This window comes from Miniopterus schreibersii (assembly GCF_964146895.1).
Source record: "Miniopterus schreibersii genome assembly, chromosome: 11".
Classification (NCBI taxonomy): domain Eukaryota; kingdom Metazoa; phylum Chordata; class Mammalia; order Chiroptera; family Miniopteridae; genus Miniopterus; species Miniopterus schreibersii.
In genome coordinates this window covers 31,275,466-31,293,564 of record NC_138111.1, presented here as the reverse complement: position 1 = coordinate 31,293,564, position 18,099 = coordinate 31,275,466, and the positions used below count along the sequence as shown (strand labels likewise).

General features: G+C 45.6%; 1 protein-coding gene across 2 annotated transcripts in view; it reads right to left on the bottom strand.

Annotated features, from left to right (window-relative positions):
* FRMD3 (FERM domain containing 3) overlaps window positions 1-17,581 on the bottom strand; it is a 202,248-nt gene extending 184,667 nt beyond the window's left edge. For both annotated transcript variants that reach the window (XM_081152115.1, XM_081152114.1), the window contains exon 1: window positions 17,271-17,581. In XM_081152115.1, the coding sequence (XP_081008241.1) occupies window positions 17,271-17,417 (147 nt within the window). In that variant the 5' untranslated portion in view covers window positions 17,418-17,581. The remainder of the gene's footprint in view (window positions 1-17,270) is intronic.
* Between the last annotated feature and the right edge of the window lie 518 nt (window positions 17,582-18,099).

Below are 18,099 nucleotides of genomic sequence, written 5' to 3'. Positions count from 1 at the left end.
CTAGTGATGTCCTGCCTTAGTCCCCAAAATCCATCACTATGATGAAAGAGGGCACCATATTTAGGCTATGCTTATATGGCACAGTTGACCTTCAAACAGGGAGGTTATCTTGGATTATCCAGGTGAGCCAAACATAATCACATGAGCGCTTAAAAGGAGAGCACTTTCTCTAGCTGGTGGCAGAAGGGAAGTGAGAGAGAGCCAAAGGGTACAAAGGATTCCATGCACAATTGCTGACTTGAAGATGGAGGGGCCACATGACAGGGAATGTGGATGACCTCTAGAAGCTTAGAGCAGCTCCCGGCCAACAGCCACAAAAATGGGGACTTCAGCTCTACAACCCCAAATAACTGTACTCTACCATCAGCATGAATGACCTTATAAACAGATTTTCCCCCAAAACTCTAGCCCGGCCAACACTTTGATTGCAGCTTTGTGATTCCCTGACTATAGAACCCAACTTCTTCTGGCCTATAAAGCTAATAAATAGGTGTTGTGGTAAGGCATTGTGGTCATTAGTCACTCAGCAATAAATGACACAGAATTCAAATGGTGAAGATGAAGCACTGTGAACCAGGTGTAGGGTTGGAATGGCCACTACTCAAGGGCCACACCTCCATTAGCTAAGTGAACCAGGTCAGTCCACACCCAAAGGAGTCAGAGGAAAGCAGTGCCCCAGTTGATTTCGTTGAAATCATGGGCAGAAAAGGCGCACCTCCACCTCACACCCATTAGAATGGCCATCATCAAGATGACGAGAGGTCAGGGTTACAAGGAGGTGGAGAAAAGGGAACCCTTGTGCACTGTTTGTGGGGATGTAAGTGGGTGCAGCCACTATGAAAAACAGCATGCAGATTCTTCAAAATATTAACAATACAGCATCCATATGACCCAGCAATCCCAATGGTGGGTATACATCCAAGGAAATAAAAACAGGATGTCCAAAAGCTATCTGCACTCCCATGTTTATTGCAGCATTATTCACAGGAGCCAAGATATGGAAACAACCTAAGTGTCCATCAACACATGAAAGAATAAAGAAGATGTGATATCTATATAATGGAATATTATTCAGCATCGAGAAAGAAGGAAATCCTGCCATTTGTGACAATGTGGGTGACCCCGAGGGCATTATGCTAAATGAAATAAGTCAGACAGAGAAAGACAAATACTGTATGATCTCACTTATATGTGGAATCTTTTTAAAAAGCTGAACTCATAGAAACAGAGCAGAATGGTGGTTACCACAGGTTGGGGGGTGGGGAAAACGGGGAGATAGTGTTAAAGGATACAAACCTGCAACCAGAAGATGAATACATTCTGGAGATCTAATGCACAGCATAGTGATTATAGTCAACAACACTGTATTACAGTTTTCAAAATTGCTAGGAGAGTAGATCTTAAATTTTCTCACCACAGAAAAGAAATGATAATTATGTGATGAGATAGAGGTGTTAGCTAACTCTGTAGTGGTAATCATATTGCAATGTACTGATGTACCAAATCAACACATTGTACACCTTAAATATAACACAATGTTATATGTAAATCATATCTCAATTTAAAAAAAGAGAAAGGAAGAAAAAGCCCAATTCATTCCAACGAGAGGCAGAAGGGGGAACTGTGGCTTATGGAGGCCCTGTGTGGTTAGTACTATGTGAGACCACCCTAGAAAGAACACTGCCTTGTCCCTTCACTACTCCACTCTCTAATCCCCCTTACCCAACTTTATTTTTCTACATAGAATTCATCACCACCTGTCAAAATTTGTATTTGTATGAGCGTATGGTTATTGTCACCCTCTTCCCACTAGAGGATAAGCTCCATGAATGTATAATGTTGTGTTAGGTGCTCTACCCCAAGATCCTCTCAAGGTACCTTGTGCAGGAAATATCAAGTGAATGAATGAATGAATGAATGAATGCATGACAGGAAGTCTTCTAGGAAATGTTCCATGGTCAGATTGGGTGAACTAGAGTCAAAGAACAAGCAATCTTGGGTTCAGGAGTCCCCAGTATAGTGGGATGTCAGTTGTTGCAGAAGGTTCAGAGACATACTTTCCTTATTCATTCTTTCAGCAAACAATTTCCACACATCTGCTCTGGGCCAGGAGTCCACACCTGTCATGAAAATTTCTTCTACACGAGATAAAGAGAGCACCCTTCATACGATGATGCGCCACAAAAGGGGTATCTTACAATGATTCTCATAGAAGCAATGGAACAGTCTGGAAATATCCATGCTATTGGGAAAGCCTGTGAAATACAGCGTACATCTGTGAACAGGTGAGAACACTCAGAACTGCTGACTTGGAAGGCTGCCTTGTCTCTTGCTATTTCCAGCCTATTTATTTCCTAAGTTTACCTACTTGTGTTCTTGCTCTCCTTGGTTTAGAAAGAGTCCACAAGGAAGAACTTCCCCCTCCCCTAGAATTAGAAAGTGCTCAAGAAGGACACAGAGGCCATGAAGCTCCAGTGGGTGACCCAGGGTGTTCTAAGATTAGCCAAGTGCTGAGGCCACCAGATGGGCAGCGGTGGGCCATGCTGTCTACTAAGAGGATGACCTACAGACGGGAGAGGGGTGCATGCTGGCTGAGCAGAGGGGCAATAGGACAGGTGGCCTGGGACAGCCATGAGAAATGGGAGAGCCTCCAAGGACCTCCTAGTAAACTGACCAGACTCCGATCTCATGACTCTACAGCTGCAAAGTGCACCTGCTCTGCATTTGCAGCACAAGAACTATATTTCCAAAAAGGTCGGCTTCAAAATCATCAAAAAGTGACCTGCTCACCGTGCTTCACTACGTGAAGAATATTTGCAAGCACAGTCTTCCTTGTCTCGGCATATTCCACCTTGAGCTGCCTAAATGTTTGCATTCCTTCTGAGGATGTGGAAAGGAAGTGTTAGGGCCTCAGAAGTGGAGTTTTCCTGCCTGGTGGGTTGACACAAACAACGCAGGTTCTCCAGGAGCCCACAGATCATGGCTGTGAGAGAGCTCGTGAGAAGCCCCAGGCCCCACCGCAAAGAGCCCCTTTCCAGGACAGACAAACAAACATCTGCCAGAGGAATGTCAAAAGCGGAAGGTGGAGTGTCCCAGCGAGGTGAGCAAACCGCACCGACTCCTGATGAATCTCCATTCCATGGCCAGGCCCATGGGCAGCTGCTGCGCTGACCAGCTATGACCTTGAGCTGCAGCAGGAAGTCAACTGTCTCATCCTGGACAAGTCTGTGACTGTTCCAGGCCTGTCCTGTTCTCAAAAATTTGCGACTGTTTTCCTAAAACTCTGAAAGCCCCTAAATATTTAGCTGGCTCTGTGTCTGTCACTTAAGAGTTGTTTTTTGTGTGGTTTTTTTAAGGTAATACTAGCAACGCAGTTTGTAATGGTCAAAACTGGAAATAACCTAAACGTCTATCAACAATAGAAAAATTAACCAAATAATATAATATTCATAGAACTGACTCTCAAACATCGGTGAGAATTAAAAAATTATAACTACAATCAGCAATAAGAATGAATCTCAGAAACATAACGTTCAGCACAAGGAGCCAGACTCAAGAAGACAACAGAGTGCACATCACATGATGCCTTTTAAGAAAAATTATATCAAGTTCAACAGTGGGCACAATGAACCTGCGGTGTTAGGAGCCTGGACGGTGGTCACCCTCCAGGAATAGCGCTCAAGAGGAGGCACGAGGAGGGCTTCTGAGGTGCCAGTCATGTGTGTTTCTGGGTCTGGGTGCTGTCACCCAAGAGTTTTCACTTTACAGAAGTGTGCCATGCTGTACGCTTCTAATTTTGCATACTTTTTGGTATACGTGCTATCGTTCAATTGTTAAAAAAGCAGTTCATCGATCATTCTCTTGAATATTCTTATAGGCATGCACTGAGTCTACATTGGTCTATACACCCTACAGGACTGGCCCTACCATCTTTTCCACTCATCTCCTGCTCCTCTCACCTTGTTTGCTCAACTCCTACTGCTCTTCCCTCAAGCCAGCCATAAGCCCACCACAGGGCCTTTGCCCTGGCTGTTACTTCTACTTGGAATGCTCTTCCCACAGATATCCACAGGGCCTGATTTCTCACCTCCTTCACATTTTTATTCTAATCCAAAAATTGACAAAATGCAGCCCATGGTCAATCTCAGTCTGTTGCCTAATCTGTAAATAAAGTTTTATGGGACACAGCCGCACTCATTCTTTTATGTAATGTCTAAGGCTGCTTTTCGCACTAAAAAGATGGTGAGCAGTTGGCCAGCAAATTCTAAAATATGCACTATCTGGCCCTTTACAAAAACGATTTTCCAACCCCTATTCTGCTGCCGCCTTCCCAGGGAGTTCTTCCCCGACCTCGTTTAAAACTGGAATCCACTAGATGTGGAGAAAAGGAACCCTCATGCACTGTTGGTGGGATTGTAAACTGGTGCAGCCCCTGTGGAAAACAGTATAGAGGGTGCTCAAAAAATTAAAAACAGAACTGTCATCTGATCCAGCAATGCCACTTCTGGGTATTTATCCAAGGGAAATTAAATCACTACCTTGGTGAGACATCTACACCCCCATGTTCACTGCAGCACTATTCACACAATAGCCAAGACATGGAAACAACCTAAGTGTCCATCAACAGATGAATGGATAAAGGTGTGGTTTATATACGCAATGAGAAAGAAAGAAATTCTGTCACTTGCGACAACATGGAAATGTCCTTGGGGACATTATGCTAAGTGAAATAGTCTGACAGAAAGACAAATGCTGTATGATTTCACTTATACAGGGTGAGGCAAAAGTAGGTTTATAGTTATTTGTAGGGAAAATAATATAATAATTAATGAATAATAAAACAGGAATAAATTGTTTTGTGTACTCACAACCGTAAACCTACTTTTGCCACACCCTATATGTGGAATCTAAAAGAAACTCACAGCCAGAACAGACCCATGTCTACCAGAGACCCTGGGAGAGGGGGTGGGGGGTCAACAAAATGAGTGAAGGGGGTCAGAAGGTACAAACTTCTGTGATGATGGCCGCACAACTCTGCAAATGTACTAAGAAGCACTGAATGACATACTTGAAATGGGTAAATTGTATGGCATGTGCATTATATCTTAATAAAGCTGTTTTTAAAAAGCAGGTGTTAGAGAGTGAACAGCGCTGACCCTCATTAAGAAAATGCACATGGTCCCTCCTGAAAGTTCTGCCCTCGCCAGGTTAACTCCCTAGGATGAGCCTGGGTATGGCCTGAATCCCTCCAGCTCTCTTCCTTCCCTGCTCAGTGGCTTACTAAGGAAGTGACCGACAGACTGTACTGTATACCATACTGTATAAATTCACAATAATAGTCTCAGTGGATACCCAAATAGCATAACAGCCGAGTGGGGAGGGGAGAAATGAGGCTCAGAGAGGACCCAGGGAAGGAGGGAGCTTGCCAGGACCAGGGTGCTCATTAAGCCTCTTATCTCTCTCAGCTTAAGCTCTCCTGGTAGGAGAATGGATCACACTGAGTGCTCTCTGGTGAAAACGGCCCTCTGGTATTTTGTAAAATATGACATAATAAAAATAAACAGACTCACAAGCACCAAGGGGCCACTTGAAAGCCAGAAAATAGTAACAAAAGGTGAAACATATGGCCAGTTACTGAAGGGTTATTTTTTCTCCCCCATTCATTAACAGCAAAAATAAATAAATAACTGCTGGGCCTCTTGGCTTTCATTTCATGCACAACTTTCAGTTAGGATTCAATGCCAGGGAGTGTTTCTGCCTCAGCACCTAAATAATTCACAGCTGCTCAAAATATCTACCAGGAACCCGCATCGGGATAAACCTGCTCTGCAGCGCTGAGCTGACTGGTGTGTGGGTGTCTCCAGCTCGATTCCTAAAGAGCAGGTGCCTGGTCTGCTACCAAGCGCCCCACACTCACCGGGAAGGCACAGACCTGCTCCTCTGGCTGGGTCCCTTTCTGAAGTTACTGCTCAAGCTTGACATCTCTTGGGATTACACCTTAATTTGTTGAACTTCAAGGTCTTGGGCAGACCAGGGTTCAAATCTCAGCCCACTGCTTACTGGCTGTGTGACTTGGGACAGGATCCATCTCCGTGGCCCATTTTCCTAACGTGTACATCAGGGGTATTAATTCTCACCTCGTAGGGCTGTTTCTGAGGATTAAATGAGATGAAAGGTGCTTAGCACAGGGGCTGGCATGTAGTAAATGCTCGGCAAATGGTAGCAAGCACTGTGGCTATTGTCTTTATTTGACAAGATGTATTCATTTCTGTACTCTTTCAGCTAACCAATATTTGTATTGAGCACCCCAGGCACCGGGATGCAGCAGCCCTGCCCTCCTGGAGCTGTCAGTCTAGCGGGGAAGACAGCCAGCCAGTGGGCACCCAAAGGAATGAACAAGTTAATCAACAGCCACAAATGCTATGAAAAAAGTAACAAGCAGCAATGTGATTGGGGGTGTCACGTTAGCCAGAAGGCTCAGATGGTGGGTGTGATGAGGCATTAAAATTTTACTGATTTAGCCCTGGCTGGTGTGGCTCAGTGGATAGAGCATCAGCCCACATACCGAAGGGTCTCGGGTTCGATTCCTGGTCAAGAACACGTACCTGGTTTGCAGGTTTGATCCCTGGCCTCAGTCAGGGTGCATGTGGGAGGCAACCAATTGATGTCTCTCTCTCACGTCAATGTTTCTCTGCCTCTCTCTCTCCCCACCCACTCTCCCTCCCTCCACTCTCTCTAAAAATCAATGGAAAAAATATCCCTGGGGGAGGATTAACAAGAATTTTTTTATTTAGTAAATGCTTATTAGCTGATCAATTGATCAATTGGAAGACCCTCCTAAGCCCTCCTGCAGAAATGAGCACAGTGACCACGCATTTCCTCACTGCTGAGCAAATCTTCGGGCCTCCCCTTTGTGTTCTCCTCCTGGAGGCCAAGCCCCCTTTCCTCTTGTCTGGGGTCCCCTGGGATCTAAGTCAGTCCCAATTCCCTGGAAAGAATCTCGCACATCAGATGTCTTTCAGCATCTCTGACTGTTCTTCACACATCACTGAGGGAGTGGAATTTTAAACAGGGCCCTTGAGAGGAAAGGTCCTCTTTGAAGACATTTTAAGTCTGTAAGACATGAAGGTGAGCAGAGGATGGGGAAGAGTGTGGAAGATTCTTCATTTATCGCACTCACGTTGCAAAGGAGGGAAATAAAATGAGGCAATGGGAGAAGCAGTGAGGACATGCCCCCAAAACTGGGACATGACTATCAATCACCCTGCAAGAAAGCAAGCCCACCGAAGAGAATAAAGGTGCTTAGAGCAACATGAAGTGGGTTACAACATTTCTGGAGGCATTGAGAGCCTAAGACGAAAAATAAATTTAAAAACCTGCCATGTCTTCCCCTAGTTCTAGAAGTGTTAGCTAAGCTAGCCCTATAAAACAATACTCCAGGTCATTTGGTCCATGCAAACTATACCCCAATGATTTGTTATTTCTCCCTAAGATCAGGTACGAGGCAAAAATATCCCCTCTCCCCACTCCTTTTCAACTTGGAAGTCCTGGCTAATGCAAGAAGACAATGAATGGAAATAGCAGGTATACAGATTGTGAAGGAACCAATAAAACTGCCTTTGTTCACAGATGACATGATCATCTATGTAGAAAATCAGAAAGAATCGACAAAAAAAACTCCTGAAACTAATAAGCGATTACAAGTATAGCAAGGTTGTAGGATACAAGGTTAATATACAAAAGTCTATCTCTTTGCTACAGACCAGCAATGGAGAGTGGAATTTGAACTTATATGACTATATGCCACTAATTTCTATGTACAAAGAAAAAACACAGCAACATTAACCAAGCTCACATAAACAATGCCTTATCATGAAGTAGAAAGAACTATGGAAATGAAAGTCTGGATGCCAGGTCCCATTCTTCGTTTTCATTCATCAAGTTAAATGAGACCCTTCTCTTCTTTGGACTGCAAGCGCTCCCTGAGAAAGCCGCAGGTATCCCTTCTCAACACACTTCCTCAATTTAGTGGCCCGTCAATGCCTATTTTCCTTTAAAATGCACCTGAGACATCATCTCCTCCAGAAAACCTTTCCTGTCCTTCCCAGGCTGGATCAGGTGCCCCAGTGGCTACTCCAGAATTTCCATATGGAGACACTTTGAGGGTGAAAATCTGGTAGGAAGCAGGGAAGGGGGGTGTGACTTTTCTTGAAATCACATTTTACAGCAAGGCACAATTTTTGCTGAGATATTTGCAAAAAGAAGAGCAAAGTTCTTAGAGATGCTCTTATTCACACACTCAAATGTGAGTCATAAAATATCAGTGATCCATTTCAAAGAATATCCTTTTGAAGAGTAGTGACTTTGGGAGAGTGACTAGAGATTCAAGGAGGGCTACACCTCCCCCAAGCCATACCTTGGCTCTACTCTTGGCTTCTCTATGTGCTCCAATAATATCCTGGTGAGTTCTTCTACCCTACGAGTACCACCCTGAGTCTGTTTAGGTGTCTGTCTTCTCTACTGGAAAGAACCATGCTCTTATTTATCTCTGTATTTCTGGGACCCAGACCAATCCTTAACATAGCTCCTCGATAAATGTTTGTTAGATGAATGGATGGACGGACAGGTGGGTGGGTGGATGAGTGGAGGAGCGGGTGGGTGGGTTGATAGATAAATGGTTGGATAGTGGGTGGGCGGCTGCAAAGACGGGAGGGGGTACTTTCTTAATCTTCCATTTTACCTTCAGACAAAAATCTCCTAAAGGGCGAAGATCCTGAATCTTCAAGTCAATCAATCTCTCCCCCTCCCTCCTTCCCTCTCTATTTCCAGTAACGTCAAGAAAATGTTTCATATTTAACAACTGCTCAGTACATTCAGAGAAAAAAGGCTGGCACTTCCCACTTAGTGGGTGTACTAAAGACAGACTAGGGGAAAGGAAGGAAGAAATCTTTAACAATAAATATTGAATAATAGCACTAAAAGCCTCCCTTTCTCTAATGGAGGTACAATTTGGAGATAAACCTAAACCACCTTCCTCTCTGTGGCATATGATTAAAATCTGCTTTGTTCTTCTAATTTGCTGCTCTCAAATTCCACACTGCTGCTGGCACTGCAAACTCAGGCTTCACGGCTGCCCTTGAATTACTGCCCAACTTTTCCTCCTCTTTTTTCTCTTAATCAGCACTGAACCAAGAAAGTGCCATCTACACCTGGTGGAGAAATTATGTCTCCAAACCCTGGAGACCAAATGTGCCATTCGAGGTCTCCCCACCCCACCCCCGGGCCACGATGCTCCTCAGCAGAAACACATCTCCCCTGAGGTTTGGGGACGAGAGAGAGGTGAGGTTATCCTTGACAGGGCTCCAGGTGGGATGAAGTGTTTTCTCTACCCCTGACTCCAGAGATTTCATTATTCTTCTGCCTAAGCCTCCAAAACAAAGAGACTAGGATATAGCTAATGCCTAACAACAACAGCAAAAACACTTTATTTTCATATTTTTCTAGAAGTCCTCTAAATATCATGATCTGAAATTGCTAAAATTCCCATCTTCAGGGCCAACTGCAAAACCAAGAGGTAAATTACAGAATAGGTAGAAAATTCTATTGACATCATCCTTTCTCCGTTTCTTTATTTGCAGTTTCTTGGGAGTTAATTTGAAATGTCAAACTACAAGCAATGTCTATACCATGCCAAACATACAAAGGGGAGAGATCTTTCAATTATCTAGATATGTTCAATGGCAAAATATCCCTAAGTGCATGATAAGTTGATTGCAGTTTTCATTCGAATAGACATTGAGCCACATGTTGACTGAAAGAAAGTAAAGATCTAAAACCCTGTCCTTAGATGACAGCTGTAAGAAATCAGCAGGCTTGCTTTATCCAGACATGTGATCAGTATATGTTTTTTCCTTGTGATATTTAGAAAGTTGTCAGTGGAAAGAATTACATCATTTAGATGACCAAGGAAGATTCAAAACCAAAATAGTGGTAGTATTTAGTATAGTAGGAGCAAACCTAAAACCCAAGACACCGTACCCCATTCTAATTTCACTAAATATTCAACTTTAAGAAATCACATAACATCTCCAGATCTTAACTTAATCAACTGGCTAATACACACTATTATCATACTACTCAATGATATAAAGAGGCTCATGAGTGGAGAGAAAGGATGTTTCTTAACAAAGCACCACTAAATACCCCACATACCCTACACTGTAGATGACACCTACACAGATAAGGATCACAAGGACTAGCATTATTTTCAGAATAATGGACAATAGCATGTGTATAGACCAGTCCAAAAAATAACATCAAGGAATAATTATTAGCTGATTTATTAATTAGGTTTTATTCTCTTCTATTAATAAGGCTAATTAGTTATTGATTTTTTTTTTTAAGGCTGCTTAATTTTATTATTGATCCAGTAGTAAATGATATTGTATTTAAATTTTCACAGTTTGTGTGTAAAGACCCTGATTCAGCCAATCCTTTCAAGACCAACATTTACCATCAAGGCCTAGTGCCTTAAAGCAGTAAATTATGCTTCTGCGGCGAGAGATCATAAACCAAACCCTGATCTGTTAACATACTAACTCCCTTCCCCTGCTACAGAATAATCCCATGTCCTAGCATAATACATAGATACAGTCAGATAAAACTCTATTTTACATCTAAGATCCAGGTTATTATGTTACCAATATTAGACTATTTCTTTTAATGGTTTTACAGGACTTGCATTTATTTTAATATTCAAAATAACCCCCAGAAATTTGAGTAGAAAACAAAATTCTCCATAGAAGATATCTGATTATAATAACTATTCATAATATTGATAATCTGATTATTATAAATATTAAATAAAGGATAAATGATTTCAGCATGACTCGCAAAGCCGCTCCTCACACACCATGTTTACTTCAATGTTCTACCGTCTCAATAGAATTTTAAAATGTATTCTCTAATGTTCACGGCACTGTCTCAAAGGGTAACTTCCCTAGAGTAAAAATCCTATGCTTTGTAAGTCAGAACCTTAAAGCTGAGACAGGACTTCTTTTCATTTGCTAGTCCAAGCTAGAAAATGAGGATTAAGAGCAGGAAGCTGGACCAGCAGGGCATGGCTCAGGGACTGAGCATCCACCTAGGATCCAGGCGATTGGGGTTCGATTCCCAGTCAGGGCACATGCCCGGGTTGCAGGCTGGAGCGGATCAATGACTCTCTCATCATTGATGTTTCTATTTCTCTCTCTCCCTCTCCTTTCCTCTCTCTGAAATCAATAAAGATATATTTAAAAAAAAAAAAAAAAGAGCAGGAAGCTGCTTTTCCACTGATAACTCTGATTTGGTTGCCCTAGTTGCTGGAGAAAGTGGGGACATGCTCAGACAGGTCAGAGCTGCCTAACAAATGCAAAAGAACCAAATACCCTTAAAAGAATTCCAAAGCTCATAATCCATTGGTTTAATTTACAAGGATGACCCAAGCAGAAACACAGACAAAAAAGGGAGACCTATCACGGTGGTTTCATTCATACCTCATGGTCTCCACCACCACTAGCATGAACACGAAAGACTCTTAACTATGACTCTGTGACAGACCGCTCTACTGACTTTCATTCCTCATACCCAACTGCCTACTGGAAATGCTCCACTCAGATACCCTACAGGCACCTCAAAGTCAATATTCCCAAAATGAAACTCACCATCTCCTCCCCCAAAACTGCTTCTCCTTTATTCCATCTTCTCAGGGCCAACTTCATGGGTGTATGACCCATATTTAGAAGGGCTGCATACTTGGTTTAATGATCTGCTGTCACGATGCTGAAATTCTCAATAATTTTGAACAAGAGGCCCCGCATGTTTATTTTGCACTAGGCCCCAGAAATTATGTTGCTGGTCCTATCTCTCCTGGAGTGGCATCGCCGTTACCCCTGTCACCGAACCCAACCACCTGGGACTCACCTGGATTCTGCCCTCCTTCACTTCCACACGCAGTCATGCTGGTTCATGCCAAGCAAGGGATCACCTTGCCCGTAGTGCCTTTCCCCCTACTTCAGGGAGTTGACTTTCACTTTTCCATTAATTATTAGTCAAGATTAATCCATAGCAGAGCCACTTACTGCTGGCCCAGTATGACACGGCTGCCTCCTCTCGCACCTCCACCTGCATATACCTGTCCCTACCTCTGACATTTTGTCCTTGCATCGCTATCTTGTCTCTCTCCCCCCAAATGACTGTGAGCCTCTTGACAGCTGATTTTCATTTCTTTTTATCTCCCATTCTCCGCTCTGGGCTCAGCACACAGAAGATATTTTTTAATTGTTTATCAAATAAGATTAATGTTATTTCAAAGAACTTACTAATTTACTTTTGAGAAAAACATAATTCCTAGATCTATACAAATGTTCTTCCCTGTTAGAATGAGCTTTATTTTTTTCTAAGGTGATCCCCTCATTTGCCTCCTGCACCTTCAGGGAAAAATCACCAAAGCAAACAGCTCCAGAACTTACGTGACACCTCAAGTGCACTTTTCACTGTCCTCCAGGGTCACTATCCCTCAGGGTCACTTCTGCCAGTGAGAACAGCTGGGCCCCCTATGCCTCTGGGAGCATCCAGGCACTGTTAGTATATATACAATGATTAATTTTTTAAGATTTTTTTTTATTGATTTTGAGAGAGAGAGAAGAGGAGAGGGAGAGAGAGAAACATCAATGTGAGAGAGACAGCGATCAGCTGCCTCCTGCACACCCCCCACCAGGAATGGAGCCCGTAACCCAGGCATGTGCCCGGACCCGGAATCAAACGGGCAGCCTTTCTGTGCATGAGACAACACCCAACCAACTGAGCCACGCTGGCCAGGGCACAGTGATTTGTTTGTGATGAGAAGCTGCTGGAGTTCTTCTGCAATGCCATCAAGAGTCCAGGAGACAGGAAACCAAGAGTGGGAAGTATGGCCCAGAGACACAAGAAGGTGCTAACCCCAGGCCCCCATATGCTCTCACAGACATTCAACACTTCATCAGATTGGCCATCAGGGGAAATCCTGTTTGAAAAACAATCTCTTGATTTGGCTGAGGCAGGAGTCAGAAGGAATCATTCCATCCCAGCATCAGTGTCTAATCAGTACTTTGGTCTATCGAGATAGACACACCTAGATGCACTCACCCAGTCACTCCAACATTCATTGAACATCTACTGAGAGAAATGTGCCATCACAAAAGGCAGGACAGTCCTTGAATGCAGTCCTTAACTCAGGACTTCTGGATAAATGAGCCCATAAACATGCTTAGTGTTAATGCCAGCTTGAATTAGAATTTGCTAGACGAAGTTAAAAGCATCCAGCGGATATAGTGTCCAAATGATGTGGAGCTAACAGTATTCCATTCTCCCCACAGTCAATACACTTTGCATTTGCTCTGAGGACATCAAGAGATAAGATCTTAGCAGACCACTGAAATAAGATTAGTTTATTTTTCAGAACATACTTAATACAAAGAGCTGACCCATGTATTCTAGTCTAAAAACGTCAGCACTGGGCCACATTATCTAACAAACTGTCTCCCACTTCTATTCCTTTTGTGTCTTGATTTTCAGTGAACTCTAAAAGGCATTTAGATGAGTTTGACAGAGAAAGTGTTGTCCTTACTAACAGAAAAGGTGTGGCTGTCACCTAAATCTAGCTTGGATTTCACTAGCAGGATTATCATGGGGCCTGATATTTAGTACATATGTATGTTTGCATGTGACCACCCAATTTCTGTTCCAACAGATAAGAAATTTGGGGAGCACTACACTACTCCCTTTTAAAAAAAAACACTAAGTTGATTAGAGTAGTACTCTACATTTGAGTGATGTTTTAACAGTTATACCATGTTTTATCTCAACAACCCAGGGAAAGATGGCAATTGAGGAATTATGATGCCCATTTGACAGGTGTAAAACAGGAGGCCCAATGACTTACTTAAGGTCTTGAACAATCAGAAACTGATAGAGTTTGGGCTTAAAAACCTTAGATTCTAAATCAAAGCCTTCCCACTACTTGGGATTACCTCTAATATGCCTTCACATAATATTAAGATAACTGTCAATATTTGTTCAGCTCTTACTATGGGCCAGGTACTAAGCCAAGCATTTGACATAGACTCTATATTGAGTCCTTACAACAAATCCATGAGGTCTGTGCCATTATTATCCTCACTTTACAGATGAGGAAACTAAGGCCCAAAGAGGTAAAGTGACTTGCCCAAAGTCACCTGGCTAGCCAGGGTTCCAACTCAAGCAAGTAGCACTCCAGAACACAAGCTCTCAACCACTTTGCCATTCTGCCACTTCAGCAAGAGTGGAGTCGCCTGCTCTACGCAAGATGGCTTGTAGCTGCCCAGAACCCATCAGTTCAGTAAGGACTGAACTCATATTTAACAACACAAACTACAAAAGATTATCCAATAATTTTTCTTGTTCTGAAATTTGATCAGACAAACATGATCAAATTTGCCTAAAACAGGCTAGGTTTAGATGACACCTTATTAAACTCTCCTGATAATTTTATTGTAACAATAATTGTAACTCAATTTGACCTATTCTGAAAGATGCTATTGCTTGCTTAGCCAACAGTCATTCCCTGCCCCCCACCACAGATAGACACACACACACACACATATACACACACACCTCCATTCCTCCCATATTGGCAAAGCCCACCTCTCATTATAGAGAGTGAAAAGTGAAGACACCAGAAGCAAGCATTCCTAGACTTATTTGCAGCTAGGGCATGGGTATATTATGCGATCCTGGCCAATGGGATCTGATGAGAAGACTTATGGGGCCTCTACAAAAGGTGTTCTTCCATGATTAAAAAAAATAATAATGCATGAGGAAATATCACCTTTTATATGCTGGGTGTGGCAGTGCCTGACTGACATCCAGAATTACCACAGCCACCTCACATCATGACGACTGTAATGACGGAGCTGGCACAGAGGATGGCGGAATGGAAAGACAGAAAGCACCTGGATCCCCGCAGAGCCGCTGAACAACCCTGAAGCCGCCCTACCTCTGGACGTCTCCTTAGGTAAGATAATACGCGTCCTTGTAATTTAAGCCACTTCACCTGGCTATTGTCTTACTTGCAGCCAGAAGTATCCTAACTCTCAAGTTTCAAGAGGCAGTGCTACAGAGAAGGAGGAGCTCTGGATTTTGAGTCAAATGACCTGGGTTCTAATCCACTTACTTGTCATGTGACCCAAATATCTTACTCTCTCTGAACCTATAGGGTTGAGATAACACTCAACAACACAACATCTTCTAATTCATTTTAACTGGTTAAATGATAATCACCATTTGGGGGCACCAGGGGCAGAAAAAGCTGTGCCACAAAGTGAAACAATTGATTTTTTTTTTAACACATTGTTTGCGGGTAGTTTTTATCGTGCGCTCTACTACCAGTCAACGTAAAAACGTATAAATACGTTTCCCGCATACAATGTGTTAAGTAATGCTGAAATCAACATTTTAGATCATAGCATTTTAACTACTTTGGCATCAGCTGGGCCATACAAAGTCTAACTTTCCAAACTGTTTTGTTCCCCAGAACACCAGACAACAAATACATGTCCTTTGAGGACTACTTATCTATTTTAAGGAAAATTTTTCTGGACAAGAACCAGAACAAAAACAGGGGCATCAACTTCAAGTGGGACAGAACAGGGCTGACAGAGCAAAGGAGAACTCCTAGCCCCACTCCCTGCCGCTGGCCCCTCCATTATTTACATATTCATTGTGGACAAAAAGATGCGTAGATGCCCTTTGGCCGTAACACAAAGTGCACAAATGACTGTCTCTGGATCACAAGACAGCACATACCAAATGTTCCTGGGCAGCCCTGTGGCAGCAGAAAAACTGCCTATCCTGCTAATCTTTTTATTAGTTTAGCTCAGAATGAAATTCAAGATTCTCCAGAAAATTCAGGGGGGGCGTACTCTCCTGGGAGATCACGGGGCACCACATTCCTGCCTTGAAATCGTCCAGCTGTTAGCTTACAAATTAGTTGCTGGCTGCGTGTCACAAGCTCCCACCAGGAAAAAAAAAAAAAAAATTGGGAAAGACCTTCCATTTGTTCATTTATTCATTCCTGGTGAACACAGCTCAGAAAGGGATTCCTGCTGCTGGGAGATGCTGCCCCCATTCACCTCTCACCAGAACTGCCAGGGTGCCCTGTATCTAAAGTTCAGTCCTGAGCTTCAAGGGGGGGCGAGGGGGAGGCAGGTGAGAAGACGAAATGCCAGAGTAAATAGATTTAAAAGTCAGAAGCAGAAAGTGCTGAGCCCTAACACAGCCTTTCCAAATTATGTGCTCTGAGCGAATGGTGGGAGAGGGCACACACCTGCCTACACATCCACACAGGGCGGCTGGGTGCACACGCCCGCCCTTGCAGCTCATAAGAGCTCTCTTGCAAACCCTAAGGCACTTACTACCAGCGGGTCGGCTGCCAGCAGGGCTGCCTTCTCCAACTTGGGCAAGAGCGAATGTCCCCGAGTGCTCCCAGGGGCGCTTTTCCCTGGGAGCAGGTCCTGCTCGGGTCCCTGAGCCCTGAACTCGGCTCAGTTCAACTCTGCCGGCCTCACAGCCCTTTTCCTTTCTCTGAAACACTCAGATTTCACACGACTTCTTTTGCAATAGCTCTAGTTGCACGCGGCGCACGCCCCATCCCTCAAGGCGGCCCAGCCTCTCTCCCTCCGGAGAAACTTCGCACCCTCCGCCTCTCCTCCCCGCACCCCCTCCACGCCGCGGATAAGTCAAGGCCAGGGGCAGGGGGGTGGCAGGCAGCCTGGTTGGGTCTGATGGCACCTTCGGTGCCCGGGTGCCGTAAAGAAGAAGGAGTGAACCCGGGCTAGTGCATGCCTTCTCCACGTGGAGGTGCCCCTCCTGGTTCTCGGAACTCCCATTTCCTGGTGGGATGGGGGACAGAGGGGTTATAGTCCTCCAGGAGGCAGCTTTCGCTGCCCCCAGCCTGGGCGCAGCCAGACCTGGGCGAAGCGTCTGCATGCCCGAAGGGACTTGGGCGCAGATAACGTCTGCCTGGCACCTGCCAGGGACAGTGCCCCCACCTCCGGGTAGGGCTCCAGCCTCAGAAGGGGGAGGAAATGAGATCTGGCTTTCTAGCATGGCCCTGGGGTGGGTTCTTCATCCCTGAAGGCGCACGCCCACCCGCAGAGCCCCCCAACCTGCCTCCGGCACGCGCCCCGCTTCCCTCGCCCTGCGCCTCCCCGCACCTGGATGTGGCAGGAGATCTCCGAGTCGTCCAGCAGCCGGATGGTGCATTTCATCTCCTGGCTGAGCGATTTGATGCTGGAGCTCCGAAAGTGGATCATTTTCACGGTCCCCCCGCCTCTCGGCACACAGTGGCAGGAGGCGAACATGCGCCGCGGCCCGGGGGCGCGAGCCGGAGGCGCGGGGCGGCGCGGCGCGGGCCCTCGCGAACCGACACGCCCGAGCGCGCACCGTCCTGGGCGCCTGGGTGCGACTCAGCCCCGGGACGGCGGCGGCGACGGGCGCCTGCAGCCCCACTGGCCGGGCCGCCGACGCGCAGCAGGCGGGCGCCTCCTCCTCCCCTCCGCGCCCTCCCCCTCCGCTCCCGCGCCTCGCCCGCTCCTTTCCCCGCCTCCTCCGCCGGGTGCGCGCTCGGGCGCCTCCCTCCGCCTGAGCTCCCAGCCGGGGACCCCCCTGCAGGCGCGCGGGGAACTCGCTCCCAGCCCCAGCCTCTGGGGAGAAGGCGGCGGAGGGACTGCCGGTGCTGGGCCGGGCGCCCCGCGGTGGCCTGCCCGGGCAGCCGCTGCGTCAGGCTGGGCCCCGCCGCCGCCTCCCGCTCCCGCTGAGCTCTCTCTGGCTCCGGCAGCTCTCCTCCCGGCCCTGCCCGGGCTCCCCCACGCGCCCACAGCGCCCGGCTCTGCTCGGCCCCAGGGACCTGGCTGCGCACTGGGGGCGGAGGGTGACCCTGACCTACGCCCGCAGGGTGGATTCCACCCCTGGAAAGGACTGATGGACCAAGGACGAATCCCCGAGAGTGACATGAAGCGCTGGCCCAGCTACACCACGAATACA